General features: G+C 36.8%; 1 protein-coding gene across 1 annotated transcript in view; it reads left to right on the forward strand.

The window, feature by feature from the left end:
- LOC139743542 (uncharacterized) overlaps positions 1-16,867 on the forward strand; it is a 75,591-nt gene that overhangs the window by 42,560 nt on the left and 16,164 nt on the right. The window contains exons 33-51 of the mRNA XM_071654021.1: positions 174-287; positions 991-1,104; positions 2,512-2,625; positions 3,378-3,491; positions 4,369-4,482; positions 5,479-5,592; positions 6,185-6,412; positions 6,708-6,821; positions 7,918-8,028; positions 9,403-9,516; positions 9,923-10,036; positions 10,895-11,008; positions 11,728-11,841; positions 12,498-12,608; positions 13,295-13,408; positions 14,187-14,300; positions 15,360-15,479; positions 15,793-16,020; positions 16,717-16,836. Of these exons, the coding sequence (XP_071510122.1) occupies positions 174-287; positions 991-1,104; positions 2,512-2,625; positions 3,378-3,491; positions 4,369-4,482; positions 5,479-5,592; positions 6,185-6,412; positions 6,708-6,821; positions 7,918-8,028; positions 9,403-9,516; positions 9,923-10,036; positions 10,895-11,008; positions 11,728-11,841; positions 12,498-12,608; positions 13,295-13,408; positions 14,187-14,300; positions 15,360-15,479; positions 15,793-16,020; positions 16,717-16,836 (2,400 nt within the window). The remainder of the gene's footprint in view (positions 1-173; positions 288-990; positions 1,105-2,511; positions 2,626-3,377; positions 3,492-4,368; positions 4,483-5,478; positions 5,593-6,184; positions 6,413-6,707; positions 6,822-7,917; positions 8,029-9,402; positions 9,517-9,922; positions 10,037-10,894; positions 11,009-11,727; positions 11,842-12,497; positions 12,609-13,294; positions 13,409-14,186; positions 14,301-15,359; positions 15,480-15,792; positions 16,021-16,716; positions 16,837-16,867) is intronic.

The following is a 16,867-nucleotide window of genomic DNA, read 5'->3' on the forward strand; positions in this document are numbered from 1 at the left end:
TAAGAAATCACTTTAATGATATGTGTACATTTGCAAACTGTATAGTTGATACATTTTGGATAATAATCTTTAAAGATGCATGATATTTATGGAGTGCCTTATGTGTGTATGAACATTTTGTCCAAGATGTGATTTCATGTCTGCTGAATGTAAATTTGCTTTATGAATGCCAGACATCAACGAGTGCGCCAGCAGTCCCTGTCAGAACGGAGCAACATGTAATAACGAAGTGAACAGCTACAGTTGTGACTGTGCCCCTGGCTACAACGGAAGCAACTGTCAATTCGGTAAAGTTTCAGAAGATATTGCTGTGTTTGACGCCATCTATGTAATCATTAGTGGCGATGTTGTTATCGTAATTTTTAGAGACGATAGTTGTTTTTGTTGTTGTCTCCATATCAGATTACAGTGAACAATCAGTGAACAGTGTCATACAGTGAACAGAAACAATCATCTATTGCATTCTCATACTAGAGTCATGATAATCTTACTCCTAGTCATAGTTCAAGATCACGATGTCAAAGTACGTAACAAGAGAAGCGTCATTAGGTGTAATTGAGCCATGCACACACTTGTTCTGCATGTAATATACATTCATGAGAGTATTATTATTCATTAAAATCAAAATGTTTGGAATCAGATATGTTACACTAATCATAAACCACACTCACGAAGTTAGCTTCTCCTTGTATTGTGCGTTGTACGCCAATACACGGTTCATGACTATTCCTGGACGAGTTAGAAATTTTACAGACTACAGGTTGAATTTATAACTGTGATCTTCCCGTTAAGAAAAAACCCCAAATATATATATATAACTTATATATATATATATATATATATATATATATATATAACTTTGTACATGTCGTTAGTTTGGCCATTGGGTGTTTACATTCGACATCCTGTGCGTTTCACTTTGCCACGTAATGAGTGAAGTATAATTATGGACACGTTAGTATACATTCTGCTTTACCGCTTTCTTCACAGAGATAAATGAGTGTCTCTCAATGCCTTGTCTGAATGGAGGGACATGTGATGATAAGATCAACCAGTTTGTGTGTACGTGTGCCCCTGGATGGACTGGAACGACATGCAATATCGGTAATACCATTGTGTGATGTATACTGGTATAATCATTAATTTATCCAGTGCAATACTATTCAAGCAGGCGTCATATCCAAAAGCCCTTTCACGGATGGTACGTGCCGTTTTCTATTCAAAGCCATTCTCGACCAAGCGAAATGTCTTCAACAAGCTAGGACATTCACATGATAAAATTAGCCAAAAAGAAATGATTGTCATGAAAAAAGTTAGCTGCCAGAAGTGGGCATAGTAAAAAAATCATTGGATGTGATAAATAATGCCCTAGGGAAACAGTGCAATAGGAAATTAACCGTTAAATCTATCGAGTGTAATGATTGAACAGTTATGAATGAGAAAGAAATTTGTATTTTGTTGTCTAAATCTTTGCTTATATTGGCTTTGATATTGAATTTTCTTTTGATGATTCGTGTGAGTATGATTATTTTCAGTATGTTACAAAAGTTGAGTCAACCGCATTTTTAAACCAATTACTTGTAAAGAAATAACTGATATTGTAATCAGTTCCAAGGGTGATTTCAGTGCATGATATGACAGTATTGATATGCAAATTGTTAAATAAGCTAATCATTTGATATTTAAACCCTTACGTATAATATCTAATCAGTGTATGGAATCTGGTATTTTTCCAGATAAACTGAAAATGGCTAAAGTTGTACCAATTTTCAAAAGTGGTTCCCCCGATGTAAGGACAAATTATCGCCCAATATCGGTTTTTATCTCTTTTCTCCAAAGTCTTTGCAAAATGCATTTCCACTATACAAGGCTTGTTGAATTTGTGACGAAGTGCAATATTACCAACAAAAATCAGTTTGGATTTAGAGCGAGGCGGTCCACATCTTCTGCACTGATTAATTTTACTCATGAGGTGATCTGTGCAATAGACAGCGAGATTTTTTTTTTTTTTTTTTTTTCGGGGGGGGGGGCTTATTTTCAGACCTGAGTAAAGCATTTGACATGCTTGATCATAAGATTATTTAAGCTACACTATGTCCAGTATTAGTGGAGTTATTTTAAAACTTTTTAAAATTGCTTTGAGTAATCTTAAGCAGTTTGTATCCATTGATGAGAATGTTTCGGCACATAAAAAAACCAAAACAAACATAAGATGTGTAGTGTCCAGGGGTCGATCCTTCGACACATTTTGTTTCTCTTGTACGTACATTTCTTACCAAATATTTCTTATATTTTACAATGTACTTTATTTGCAAACTATATAAGCATATTTCTGTATGTACAGGGTGAGTAGTAATAGACTACTAATAAACCAGAAATATTGGTGATTGTACTTCATGATATTAATAAGACCTTTCTTTTTTCCCTTTCCAAAGCTCATTATGTTCATTCTTTTTCAAGCTGGTCTTATTGTTTAAGACGAGTTTTGCTGTATTTATTTCTTGGCGACAGATATTGATGAGTGTGATAGTGCGCCTTGCAGAAATGGCGGTACCTGCTCCCAAGACATCAACTCCTATACCTGTGCTTGCCGTGATGGATATACCGGAGTCAATTGCGAATTTGGTATGTCCTCTCAATCAACAGCTGTCATATTTTCACTACTAGTGTACAATTTTTTTTTTGATGTTTGATAATAAATCTGTTTTATGTTATATGAATACTTGGCACAGTTAGTTCCAAGTTGCAAGCTGTGTGGTAACTCTACTTCGTTTTAATGAACACCATGATCGTTCAGTATAAATTGACAAGCACTTTCTTTTCTGTATTGCAACACACCTGTAGAGCAGCTTTATCTTCTACGCCATTCGTATTTGACACGTGAATACAGTTGAACCTCTCGTATCCGGACAAGTCGGGACCGGGGCTCATCCGGATAAGGGATTTGGCCGGATACGGGAGACTCAATGCTTTATTTGTACATGTACATATACATACACATGTACTGATGTAGCCCATTGTAGTAATCAAATGTACCACATGTAGTAATGTGTATACTGCAACCTTTTCATTGTTACACTCAGTAACAGACCCCAAAATAGGGGTTCGTGTTTGCAAGAATGAAATCATTTTCTTTTATAAATTCTTGGGATGATTTACCTAAATAATAATTAAGAAATGTATCAAGTATATGTAATTCATGTGTGTTTGTGTAGGAGTTCTCAAGGAGTTGGGAATCCCCCTTTCCTCCCGTAATTATTTAAAAAAAATACGGCGAGATTGCGTCCGTATAATAGAGAGATCCGGATAAAGGGAGGCCGGATAAGAGAGGTTCAACTGTACATCAAAAAGTCACTTTATTCTTCCTTATTACACAGATATCGATGAATGTTCCAGTTCGCCTTGTCTAAATGGTGCGACGTGCGATGATTTCATAGATCTCTACATCTGTTCTTGTCGCGATGGTTTCACTGGGGTAAATTGTGAAACTGGTGAGTTTGCTTTGTTTTTATTCCCTTTGTTACCGAATGCCCATGGAAATCAACAGGAAATCACGTCCATGAAGATTTTTTTTCTTTATAAAATGCATTCGCACGTACTGTATGGAATGAAAGAGGGGACAAAAACACGTAGCTGACACAGGCAGCAATGCAAATGGGTAGACAGGTATCACAGCAATCAACAAGAAAACTGGTGAAAAACTGGATGGCAGGGGCGGTTCTCTGAAACGTATGACGAATGTGATTGAATGTCAATGAATTGAGATTAACACGTAGACAATATTCTTATTTTCAATCTCTTTTTGACTCCTTATTTCTTCAGTCTCTTTTTCGAATAAAATTGGTTCCTCTATTGATATCATACGGCCTATCCGTTTTCACTTATAAGAATCAAGTGATTGTTATCAGTATTTCGCTTTATTTTAACTGGAACAGATTGCTTGAATTTTCTTTTCAGGAAAATATTCCCTAGACAATGTTGGTTACCTAGTAGGAGCGCCATGCCTAGTAGAAGCTCCTAACACTAAAAACGGTCTTGTAGGATAGGCGACATATACCACGTTTGACGAAGCACTCGAAATATTCTCCTTTTACACCCTCAGAAACAGGCGAGCAAAGCTGTGCCTGGATTTTGCCACCGAAATCGCCAGAAACCCATTGTGCAGTGATTGGCTTCCTACTACCCTGAATGCCAATTAATCTCTACGTCAAAGACCTACATACCAACAATTTAACTGCAAAACGGAACTGTTTCAAAATAGTGCCCTTCCCTATCTCGTGCACTTACACTTTATTAAATGAATAATATATGTTTTGCTTGTATATCTCATGTTTAATTGTGAATCAAACTGTTATTCGCTTTTCACAGAAATTGATGAGTGTGAGAGTGGACCGTGTAGTAATGGAGGTACCTGCGTTGATAATGTGAACTTCTACACCTGTTTATGCGCGGACGGGTACGCCGGCACCAACTGCTTGACTAGTAAGTTGAATGAAGCTACGTCAACACAGGAAAACTTAGTTCTGCAAAACGATTTCAAAATAAGAAGTCATGGGAGTGAATAAACATAAGCTTGCTTTGATGCACAGTTGTTGAGAATAGGATGCATTTTGACTTGAACTTCATGTATACCTTTGAAGAAACAATCTGCTTTGTCATGATATCTTTCAATTGTCTCTTCATCTTTGTGACAAGAAAAACAAGCCTCCATCTCATGAAAAGAATAAGATTGAAGGAAACGTTATCTACTGTCCTTCCTTAATGATTTCTGTAAATACTGAACGCGATTCGTAATCACCGGAAGAATGGAATGCTTGCCCAATTGCAAAAGTTATGATTACAACCAAAATATACAGTAGGTCCTGTGTGTATTGTCGTTTATTTCTTCTGACGAACCATTAATGCCCCATATTCTCTTTAAGAGTAGAAAATAAACGATGGGCCAAAGCCTAACGTTGAAAATTTTGGAAGGTCAAAGTGTTCTTTAACCATTATAAGGTTTGTTGAGAATGTTTGAAATCATCATCAGGCGTATTCTACTGGAATCCTTTTTTTTTTAGATAATGATTTCATGCTTGAAGTTTTCTTCATTCGTCATATGCGGGCGGTTTTGGAGAGGGCTTAGACAGGATGTAAAGAACGCTTTTGGAAATCATTAAGAAAGCATCTCATATGAAACAATGTATGAATAATCCTCTATGAAAACCTGAAAATATGTACACAAAACATTGTTTCTGTGAATATTGCAAATACGTTATGTAATCTACATTATTGAAATGACTGGCCTTAACTAGCCTGCAAGCTATTGCCGGTTCTTTTTTTTTTCCTGCCAAATATGTACTTTAACTATCGACTGTTTTGACTATGTTAACGATGTTTGTTTGGCGAATAAATTTCATTTCATTTCACTTCACTTCACATCATTTCCTTTCATTTCACTTCATTTCATTTCATTGCATTTCATTTTCATTTTTATAGATATCAATGAATGCGCAAGCAACCCTTGTTTCAGTGGCGGAACTTGCACGGATTTGGTGAATGGATACGAATGCACGTGCCCGTCTGGACGAGAGGGCGTAAGGTGTGAACTTGGTAAGGACTACGTGATGTCATTCTTCTTCCAATTCTTACAATAAACTGCTATTTCATTTCTGAAAATTACGCACTACGTGTACGTAACAATGTGAGCACCATATCATGTGTGTGTGTGTGTGTGTGTGTGCCTGTCAGAAGGATTTAATCAAATTCATTGAAAAACCACAAGTGCACATAGGTACAAATTTTGCAAATAAATAATTGACTTCATTTCAATAGAGCGTGGTTAAAGCACGGGACGTCAAATATTGGAAGCAAAGTGTGAAAGATGACGCAATGATGAAAATGAAGATATCGCATGACTTGTGTGTCTTAGGACTAAGACAAAGTACGTCTACTTGCACGTGTTTTTCCGTTAGTAGAAATGTTTATCTCAAACATTTTAAGTTATTTTGCTTACTTCAATGAAATATTGAATCATCTTGACTTATAGCTTTGCACATCTACATGTAGGCCCTATAATGATTGCAGGAAGTAGCAGGCCGACGTCGATAGTATATTTACACCTATCGTTGGATGAACGATTCTCTGACAAAATGTGGCATCGTGACTAGTTAGGAGGCTTATTTTGTTTTCTTTGACTCACTAGATACTGACGAATGTGCCAGCAGCCCCTGTAATAATGGTGGTTCTTGCACCAACCTCGACAATGCCTTCAGCTGCCGCTGCGTACAGGGCTACGGAGGAAACCGTTGCGACATCGATATCAATGAGTGTGCTAGCAACCCGTGCGTGAACAGTATCACTTGCGATCACGGGATTGACTTCTTCAGCTGCACTTGTCTGCCAGGCTGGGACGGTGTTCGTTGTGATATCAGTAAGTATTCTTCTTAGCTGTAATCAACATTTTAATTGTGAAATTGACCCACGTGAGATACAGTTTGAGTGAAAAATTGAACTTATTCCAAAAGGGATGGTTGGGATAATGATAAATTGAATTAAACTGCATGTCAGGAAAGATTTGTCATATTGAGTAAATCGTTTTCAGATATGTCTATCATGTAGAAAACTGTGTTTATTCAAGTCAATTGTCGACATTTTTGATGGATAAAATTATTGCTGTCTATCATTTTCTTATGCCCGATTTCACATATTTTACCTCGTCATCACAGACATAGATGAATGTGCCAGTAATCCTTGTCGGAACGGAGGCACGTGCGAGGACAACGTCAATAGCTTCTCTTGCCGATGTCAACCTGGATGGACCGGTGACATTTGTGAAATAAGTGAGTTCCTTTTTTTTTTCTTCGGAAGACCCTTTATTCAACGTCATTCTAAAACGTTAAAATGATGATGTAAAAATGGGCATGAGATACTTCAGATGCAATGAATAAATACAGTAGAATACTTTACATCTAGATTTGCATCGAAAGGTAGTTATTTAGTTTATTTCGGAGTAGTTTTGTGAGTTGTTCAATGAGATGGGTTTTGAAAGAGCCTTTTCTGAACGTGGCGTGTTCTCGTGTTCCATTACAGCTATAAGATTATGATATTGAATGGTCGATGTATTGAATACAACTTGTACAAGGAGTACGAGCCGGGGTGAATCATTATATCATATTGCATGAAATTTCTTGAGGTGTCGATTCAAATCCGTACGTTCAAATACATTCAAATTATGAAAAAAAGGTAAACACGAGCCTTTCTTGTATAACCGTAAACACTTGAATTGATTTAATTTTCCTTGACTTGTTCATTAAGAATCCTGGCATACTTTACCTTGAAATTGAAATAAATACCGGATCACGCTTTTCCATCCTTTCTCCCATAAAAATCAAATAGCGAGATAAATCTATCACTGTTAAACAAAACGAAAAGCATCCATCTATGTTGAAATTCTCTATTTTATTCATTATTTATTTACGAAGTCTTCTTTAAAACCAGGGTAGTCCCATTCAGTGTCACAAAGGCCTGCTTAACAAGGGAGCCCTGCGTTGATATACATTACATACGTATGTACACAATAAAAAGACAAGAACAAAACGAACATAGATATAGTACAGCTAAAGAACAATCGGTTCGGAAGAGCATAAAACACATAAGAAAAACATAAAACGAGCGGTGAAAATAGATATCTGAATAATTCATAGCTAGTGCAAAGGCTTCATATCAAATAAGAGATTGATGTTGGCGTACACGATTCTTAAATGTTTGCAATGAGGAGGCTGTTTAAATAAAAATTGGTAACTCATTAAATGATTTGATGCAGCATATGGCAAGGAGCAATTCTTATATTCAGTTCTAGTTTTAGTTCTGTCTATTTTTTTTTTCTGTGCAAGAGACATTCATTGTTTTCGTTTTCCATTGGACGTGTGCCTACAGACATTGATGAATGCTTCGGGGATAGGTGTGTGAATGGCTTTTGTCTCGATGGAGTGAACGACATTACTTGTGTCTGCGAGCCTGGATGGACGGGAGAGCTGTGTGATACCGGTAAGATGAAATCCCTTCTTCCAATGCCAATAGCTGAATGGTGAAGTATTGGAATTATATATATATATATATATATATATATATATATATATATATTATATATAAAGTGAAGTTTTAGAATTTGTATATATATAATCATGTATATATGTGTATATATATATATATATATATATAAGCATTTCAGTCCATATGTACAAGGAACTATATTCAATCTTCCTGATTGTAATTGCAGTACGAGTATTAGACAGTTTTTGTTACATTTATATGTATGCATCATGTCTTTCATGTGCCATTGCAAGCAATTCGGCAATTTCATTGACGCAAGTCGCGATTTCAATGAACCATGAATAATAATGATGATGATTGATAAAATTCGTAAAAATGATGATGATAATAATACAGTGCTTTAGAACAACACTTCTGGACAGATGGGATCAGTGAAACAAATGAAGAGTTTGTTCGCAAAAAACTGATAAATCCGTTTCTGCCAAATGGAGATATTTTGCGATTAAAGGTCAAGAAAAATAAAGAGAATAATAAGAAAATTTCTGCTTCAATAGACCATAATTTCAAAAAATGTACCTTTATATGTAGTGACCAATATATCATTTAAAAGGTGTTATTTTGTACTTTTATGAAATAGACCGTACTTCAAAATCTTCAAAAATGGACTTATCGGTTTTTGCAAACAAAACTCTTTAAATGTTGCCAAGTTTAAGTACACTGTTACAAGCACCACACCACAGACATCTCACTGTATTTCAAAACGTGCCATCGCGGTGCCGATGATATTTTGTTAAATTCTGTGTTATCTCCGGCATCAACACACTCCGACTATGGTAATTAGTGTGATATTGTGGTTGAGAATAGGAAGGATCATAAATGTTATTCTGATCTGTTGCACATTACATTGCATACATCATTTCTGTATTCATATCTGTAAAATATTTATATGTTTCTGCTGGAAAGGGAAGAAATGAAAGAATGAATAAATAAATATTTAGTTGTATTTTCTACGAAATGTGAAGCATATCTTGCCGATATCATTGTCTGCATTTACATTTATGGGTTCTGCGTCGTTCGTGATTACGATGTGATTACGGAATTCAGATACAAGAAATGTGATATGTTTAAGGAGCAAAAAAAAAAACAGGAATGACATGAAATGAAAAGTTTAGCTATGTTTAGCTATGTTTGCATGATATATTACAAAATTGATGTAGACTGTACAGTCTGCTTTATTAATAGCTGTATTGCGATTCTGAAGCGACAGGCACCGTATACCTTTAATATCAATCCTACCATCCTAACAAGACATGAACAGTGTATGCTGATACCATTTATGTCTGTCTTTCGGCGTAATCTCCTTTGCAGATATCGATGAATGTTCCAGTGACCCATGTCAGAATGGTGGAAGTTGTTCCAATGAAATTAACAGATACACGTGCGCTTGTACCTCGGGCTGGACTGGCTACAACTGCGACCAAGGTAAGCGTCTTCTGATTACCGGAACAGGCTGTTGGTATAGACAGTGAAAGAAGATTTATTCAGATTTCTTTCTCTATCCTTAGATCTCAACCTATCTACAAATCAATGAAGTGGCAATAATTGTACTTATAATGAAGCTTAGTTCTCAAATTTAGGGATTTGAACGTTTTTTTAATACTTTTTAAATGGCTTTGCGTTTGAAATCATTAATAGTCCCACTGGCTGTTCATGGACCATTAGGTACGGCAGCGATATTATGCTTTTCTTTCAATTCCAGAAATTTCAGAAATTTTGTGAATGAATGCATTTATATGCGTTAAGAATACTTTCACGTCATATATAATGAGTTAGAAAAGAAATATATAATATATATAATATAGTTGTGTGATTATTGTTAATTGGACAGATTTCAACGAATGTGGATCCAACCCTTGTCGCAATGGTGCTTTTTGTAATAACCTTGCGAATGCATACTCCTGCACGTGTGCTCCCGGATGGACTGGCACCAACTGTGACATAGGTAAAGGGGAAACCCAATCATTTGTAAATTTGAATCATCATACCTATGCTTGCGTTTCATAAATCGTCTCTGATTCGTTTGCCTTTCTGAATACCAAATGTAACTTTTTTTTCGGGGGAGGGGGAGATATGTACTGTGATCAAATCAATTTGTTAATATTCAATTGGGTTATTATCTTCCCTAAATAATGGTCTTTGTGTGTTAATAAGTTGTCTACTCCCTCTCCATTATTTTTCACATAGAGAGGAATGGCATCATCATTCGTCACTATTTTTTCGTATTTTATCATGACTTTTTCATGACTAACAGAAAATACATACATATTAGAATGGACCTGGTAATGACAAACAACGAGAGTAGGCCTGTATTACGTTAGACGATCGTTGATTGAAAGAGCAACTGAAGCTGACTCATAATTGAGATGTGTTTTACTCTCAAATTCCCTTGTTTGCCAGTGAAACGTACAGTTGCCAAAGCAAATTTGTTAAATTTTACTTTAGCTGCTTAGTAAGGGAACCATATTCTGTAGCAACAACAACAAAAAACTAAATATAGATTGTACAGTGACCGCAGGGTTGCATTAACATGTTTCAGACAGGTGTCAGGACTGGGAACTATGGATTTATGAATGCCACATTAAAATACATATCAACATAATACGGTTGCCTAATGCAGAAACTTACGATTTGAAGTCAGGCTTCATGCCAGACTTCTATAGGCATATGATAGGAGGGTATTGAATTATTTCTTTAATGAAGCGATTAAAACTATGTGTATATGATGGAATACTACTTTGTATTTTTCCTAACTCATCTTTGTCTCTCGTGTTTTCCCCTTCTGTCGCCATATTGTACAAAGATATTAATGAATGCGAGAATTTGCCCTGTCTAAACTCCGGGAATTGTATCAATCTGCAAAATGCGTACGTGTGTCAGTGTACTTCAGCCTGGATGGGAACTAACTGTGAAATACGTGAGTATTAGATTTTACACATTTGAATTGGTGTGTATTTCAGCAATTTTTTTTTGTATATATTTTTTACAAGAGGACCATCTCTTCCAGGAGCAAGTACGTAATTATGCTGTCGAATAAGAATCTTTTAACGAACTCTTCATGAAGCACTATGATTTTTTGCCACATCGTATGATTCAAAGGGGAGAAAATGTATGACAATTGGCATAGCTATGATAACTAATGAAAAATTATTTGTAGGGCCTATGTCTTCATCGTCTACCTTGATGACGTCATTGTGATATCCCAGAAATGATAGTTTGGCATTATCTAAACTCAATGCAACGTTTCTAAGAGACTTTAGAATGATGCACATTATCAAAGGGGTCACAGTGTAAAAGAAGGCACTTTAAAAACAGCCTGTTTCATCTCTTGGTGAGGCATTTTCAGTGGTCATTCCCACATGAGAAGAGAAATGCAGATATGGATTGACGGTGTTCGTGAAGAATAAAAGAGACAGCCATTGACAGAATAATATGGAAGCAACCGATTTTTATATCTTCACACTGATATTTTATAACTTCAGTCTGAGTGTAAACCCACTTCAACTCTTATTCATTCGAGATGATGATACAAAAATAAGATTTATTCTTTCACAATGTCTCTTTTTGTTTGTTTCATATAACACGGAAGCTCGAAAAAAATGCAAATCATTCTTCTTTGACACTAATCTTTCGTAGCCGTTGACGAATGTCTTAGCAACCCGTGCTTGAATGGAGGAACGTGTACTGACATGATTAACCGTTACACGTGTACCTGTGCAAGCGGGTGGACCGGTCTACACTGCGACGCACGTGAGTATATTTTATATCTCTTCAAAGTTGCCCATTTCACAAGATGATACCTTACTCGCATATTGGCAACTTAAACTTCATAAGATTTATATCCCAAGAACCAAACGCGTTTACCTGAATTGATTACGCCCTATCACATGTGTTTCGTTCTCATCGTTGCTGTTTTGATTGATTGATTGATTGATTGATTGATTGATTGATTGATTGATTGATTGATTGATTGATTGATTGATTGAACAAAACGTAGAGAGGTCTGTGTTAGAGAGTCCCGTTGCAAAAAAAAAAGCAATTTACTGACACCGATCTCCTAGATCTGTAAGGATCATTGTATATACAATTGATCCAGTCTAAATTTTGGTTAAATATTTCTTCCCAATTCCTTTCAGATGTAGGGGACTGAAATATTCTTTCGCAAAATTTTCGTTGTATATATCGATTTGTTTTCGGTCTTTTCAACAAATAAGATACTGTATCTTCTTGTGGCGTTTTTACTTCGTTTTCATTGACTGATGTCTTTTCAATATGATTTTCCACTATGAGGGGATTGTATTGATGATAGATAATTCAAGCTTCTATAACTATCGCTATAAAGTTCGTTGAAGTTAAGAAATGTGCTTTTCGCCTTTCATTTTCCTCATATTCCTTTCGCAAATTAGCTGTCAACGAGTGTGGTAGCAACCCATGCGTGAATGGTCTGTGTCTGGACGAGGTGAACGCCTTCAGATGTGTTTGCAACGCCGGATGGACCGGCGAGTTCTGTAACATCAGTAAGTATGTGTTCGACACATGTTGTGTGCAAGGCCAATTCAGACCCCACTCTCCTGTATACTGCCAAATTTCTACTTTAATGCATAATTCCATGCATTCTACATAACATAGCCGCAGTGAATTAGTTTTACAGTTTATCTGTGTCCAGATCTACGACTACCAATGGTTTGATTTTTCCTCACCTGACCTCATGGCGTGCATCACTTCAACCTATTACATGCATGTACATGTTGTGTGTGTGTGTGTCTGTGTATGTGCATGCATAATTTTGTTTGACTTTGTCTAGGTTTCTATATTCATTGCCTACCCCCCCCCCCAAAAAAAAAGTATGTGCATATATAGAGAAGAAATGATGGAACAAACGAGAAAGAAAGAGAAAGAATAGATAGAAGTTCAATTGTATAGTACGCAGTTCCTCTTCTTATATAACATAAGCATCTCTTAGAGCTTATGCATATTGTGTGTAGATAAGTATATCAAATATTTACATAACAATACATCCTATATAACATACTGATATTTGTAAAGATGAAGAGAGAGAGGAAAAGAGATGGAGAGAAAAGAGATAGATAGGTAGAGAGAGGGAGAGACAGACAGACAGACAGACGGATAGACAGAGAGGGAGAGAACGAGATAAAGCTGATTTTGACGTCATTTGCTGACGAAGTTTCCGTGTCCTCTCCAGATATCGACGACTGCGCTCCGGACTCGTGCCTCAATGGTGGTACCTGTCTTGATGGTGTTGCCAGCTTCCTGTGTAACTGCCAGCCCGGCTGGACAGGCGCCATTTGCGATACCGGTACGTATCACTTCCGATGTCATCGATTCGTATTGTTTCATGTATGTCGTTATAGGTTTGACTGTTAAGGTAACACAAATGTCTCTTTCACAGCATTCTAGCTGAGAGTTAAGTGTGTTTTACTGTAATCAGCCTGCTTTGTGTAAGAGATAACATTTACTTATCTTAGACGCACGCTGCTTATAATTTCATTCCAAACTAGCTCATAGTGGATGAGTGAAGAATGGTATTTCCAAGCCTTGTAATTTAATAACAAAAAAGAGACAAACGAATCAAAAAGCAAAGATACAATGTCCTGCGGGGGAAAAAAAGATATCAGACTTTGTTTGTAGAGAGTAATTTCTTTAGTGGAAAAATCAAAAAGATCCCATTCTTGTGTTTTTTAGATGTTTTTTAAATGCTTTTATATCTTTAAATATTCCGTTTGTTATTTGCTTTGCATGATAACATGATATTCAACACAACCATATTATCTTAACATCCTTTTTAATATGTAAGCGGAGCTTGTAGTTTTTGCAGGTGTGTTGTTCCATCGTCACCGATTTAATGGTTGTTGAGGTAAAGCCTATTTGTGACATAATGAGGATGAATTGGACTTTGGGGAAATCACGCACATAATGTTTTGATTTTTGATCGCTTAATGTTAAGTAGTGCTGGTGCTTGCAACTAACAAATGCAATCAACAGATTAAACTTTGTCCAGAGAGATGAAGATTTTGCGTTTGCCCTTCAGCATTGTATGAGGTTTGAATGTCGTTCCCGTGCCTTCTCTATTTCAGACATCGACGAGTGCGCCAGTGACCCGTGTCAGAACGGTGGGCTCTGCACTGATCTTATCAATGCCTTTACATGCGCTTGCCCGACCGGCTACACCGGTATATTTTGCGAGATCGGTAAGTGTCATACAACAATTGAACGTGTGTTTGCCGCGGGAAAAATAAAATACTTGAGCACATTCTGTTGACATTACCTGCGTATGTTTCCCTGACTCTAAGAATGCATGTAACACCTGTATGTAACACCTGTATGCTGATGCTTCTGTTATTATGTTTATTTCTTTAAACACTAGGGCTCTGTGTTTATTCATCTCGATGTAGGGCAGTTTGTCAATCAGATGCTATAAAAACAACTCACCGCATGAATCATTAATGTAGATTGATACCCAGTATCCACCGCTATAAAATAAGAACCATCACTTGCTATCGGGCAGGAGCTCGGTACAGTGATATGACAGTGATATGACGTCTGTCTAGCAATTGGGCAGTCATGGGTTTGAATTTCACCCGAGTAAGTATGTTCATGATTTTCTTTTTGTTGTCATGGATGTTTCTCTAAACAATGAACACTGAATAACACTTAGCAAGAATCATGTAACTTGATAAGCTTTTGATTGATGTGTGGGTTAGTTCAAATTCAACGATTACATGACGATGACGGCATTATAACACTGATTGTGGCAACAAACGCCATATGAAGGAGACGATGACTGAGTGGATTATAACTTAATGTGGCACTTGGCATTATTGTTATGATAACAATAGCAGGGACAATGAAAATTAGTATACTGTACAAGAATAATGTCAATGAAGAAGTTAACGTGATAACAGCAATAATAGGTATACAGCTATACATCTTGCTTTTATAAACAGATTAGATAAGATAGTTCTTAGTGTATTTATCATTATCATCCAGATAATGCTGCTAAAAATTATAATCTTACACCAATGAGAGTGAGACAGTGATTATATTTGCTTTAAACAGAAATTGAATAAACTAGGTCTAATTGCCCGCTTGTCACGTAGTGCGAATAAATAGGCGCTACTCGTTAGTTCTGCTATGAGGGTCATAAGTACATTTGAGGCGATTCTTACTAATACATTAACATTCACTAACACTGCTAAATCAGTCACTCAACCTGTACCTCTTATCTTGGAAAAAAATACAATACTCAGATATCGACGAATGCAACAGTCAACCATGCCGCAATGGTGGTCTGTGCTTCAACGAACCTAATGGTATATCCTACCGATGTGCCTGCAGGGGCGGCTACACTGGCACCAACTGTGAAACGGGTAAATACTGTCGTTTTTACTTCCAGACTAAAAAACGCTTCATATGAAATCAGTTATCTACCAGCCTTGAAAACATACTTCAAGAGGAACAGTTTTGACAGCATGACATTACTGTATTTTGGTAAAAGTCAACTATTTTGAAGCGAATTTAGGTGTAGCATTTTAGAGGACAGTAAAAGGTCATAAAATAATGCAACCTGTGCGAAGGTTACAAAGCGTTACGATCGAGCAAAGTTTTGTACAAAAACAATACACTGTACTCCCTTTATCGGACTTACTATTCATCACTTATGCTTACACTACGAAAACACAGAGATCTTGGAATGCCTATCCAACCCCTGTGTTAATGGTGGCACGTGTAACGAGATGATCAACGGATACACCTGTACGTGCCCCTCGGGTTTTGCTGGGAGTACGTGCGCCATCAACATCAATGACTGCAGTACGGGGCCCTGTCAGAACGGTGGAATATGCCTCGACAGAATCGGCAGCTACACGTGTGTGTGCAACCAGGGGTACGCGGGACCGAACTGTGAAATCAGTAAGTTCGACACCCTTTCTGTTAGCGGTTAATGAATTACAAAACTGAAAAAAGGAAAATGAAAAATGTAAGTTCAGCGGTAGTTATTGGGCCAGTTGTTCTGTAGTTATATGCCCCGTCATATTACTGACCAGTTAACTAAGCCTTAAAACTTGTCCAAAAAAGTAATAACTTTCGTGAGATGGGCATGTAGGCATTTACATCAGATTTTCGCAAAACCATGGGCTTTTTAAACTATTGATTTTAGGTTTCATGAAAGTGTGATTCTAATCAGGACTCGACACTAACTCTTTTGCTGTTAACTCTTCGGGCCACTGATACCTTTTGATTGTAAATTTTGGTGACCCGAAAAAAAAAATATGAAAAAAGAAGAAATGAATTGAATGGATAAAAGGAAATAAGATCTATTTTTCAATCTTAGTTTTCAAACGGGCCGTCAAAAACATAAACTTTTTGGAAATTTGGTTGCCTAACGTCAATTTTTTTTTAAGTAGCGTCGGGGCACTGCTTGTATTGAACCCTGTTACAATCGTATTTGCACAGATAGTTTCCGTTTATGTAGGAGTAGAAGTTAAGTTACCAGATGTCACAACCACTGCATAATATGATTGTCTCATTTATGTTTCTTTTATAAAGAGTAGAAATTATTTGCTCATAAGTGAAAATCTCACCACTTGCCTCTGAATTTCACCACAGACATTGACGAATGTGCCAGTAGTCCATGCCTCAACGGTGGAAACTGTGTGAATCGTGTAGGTATACATGGCTACGATTGCGAATGTCCAGACGGTTTTACTGGGGTGCACTGCCAAACGAGTGAGTTCCCTTCACCAAGCGTGTGTTGCAT

This window comes from Diadema antillarum, unplaced genomic scaffold, assembly GCF_040938485.1.
Source record: "Diadema antillarum isolate AM-2024a unplaced genomic scaffold, OU_Dant_1.0 seq00001096_RagTag, whole genome shotgun sequence".
NCBI lineage: Eukaryota > Metazoa > Echinodermata > Echinoidea > Diadematoida > Diadematidae > Diadema > Diadema antillarum.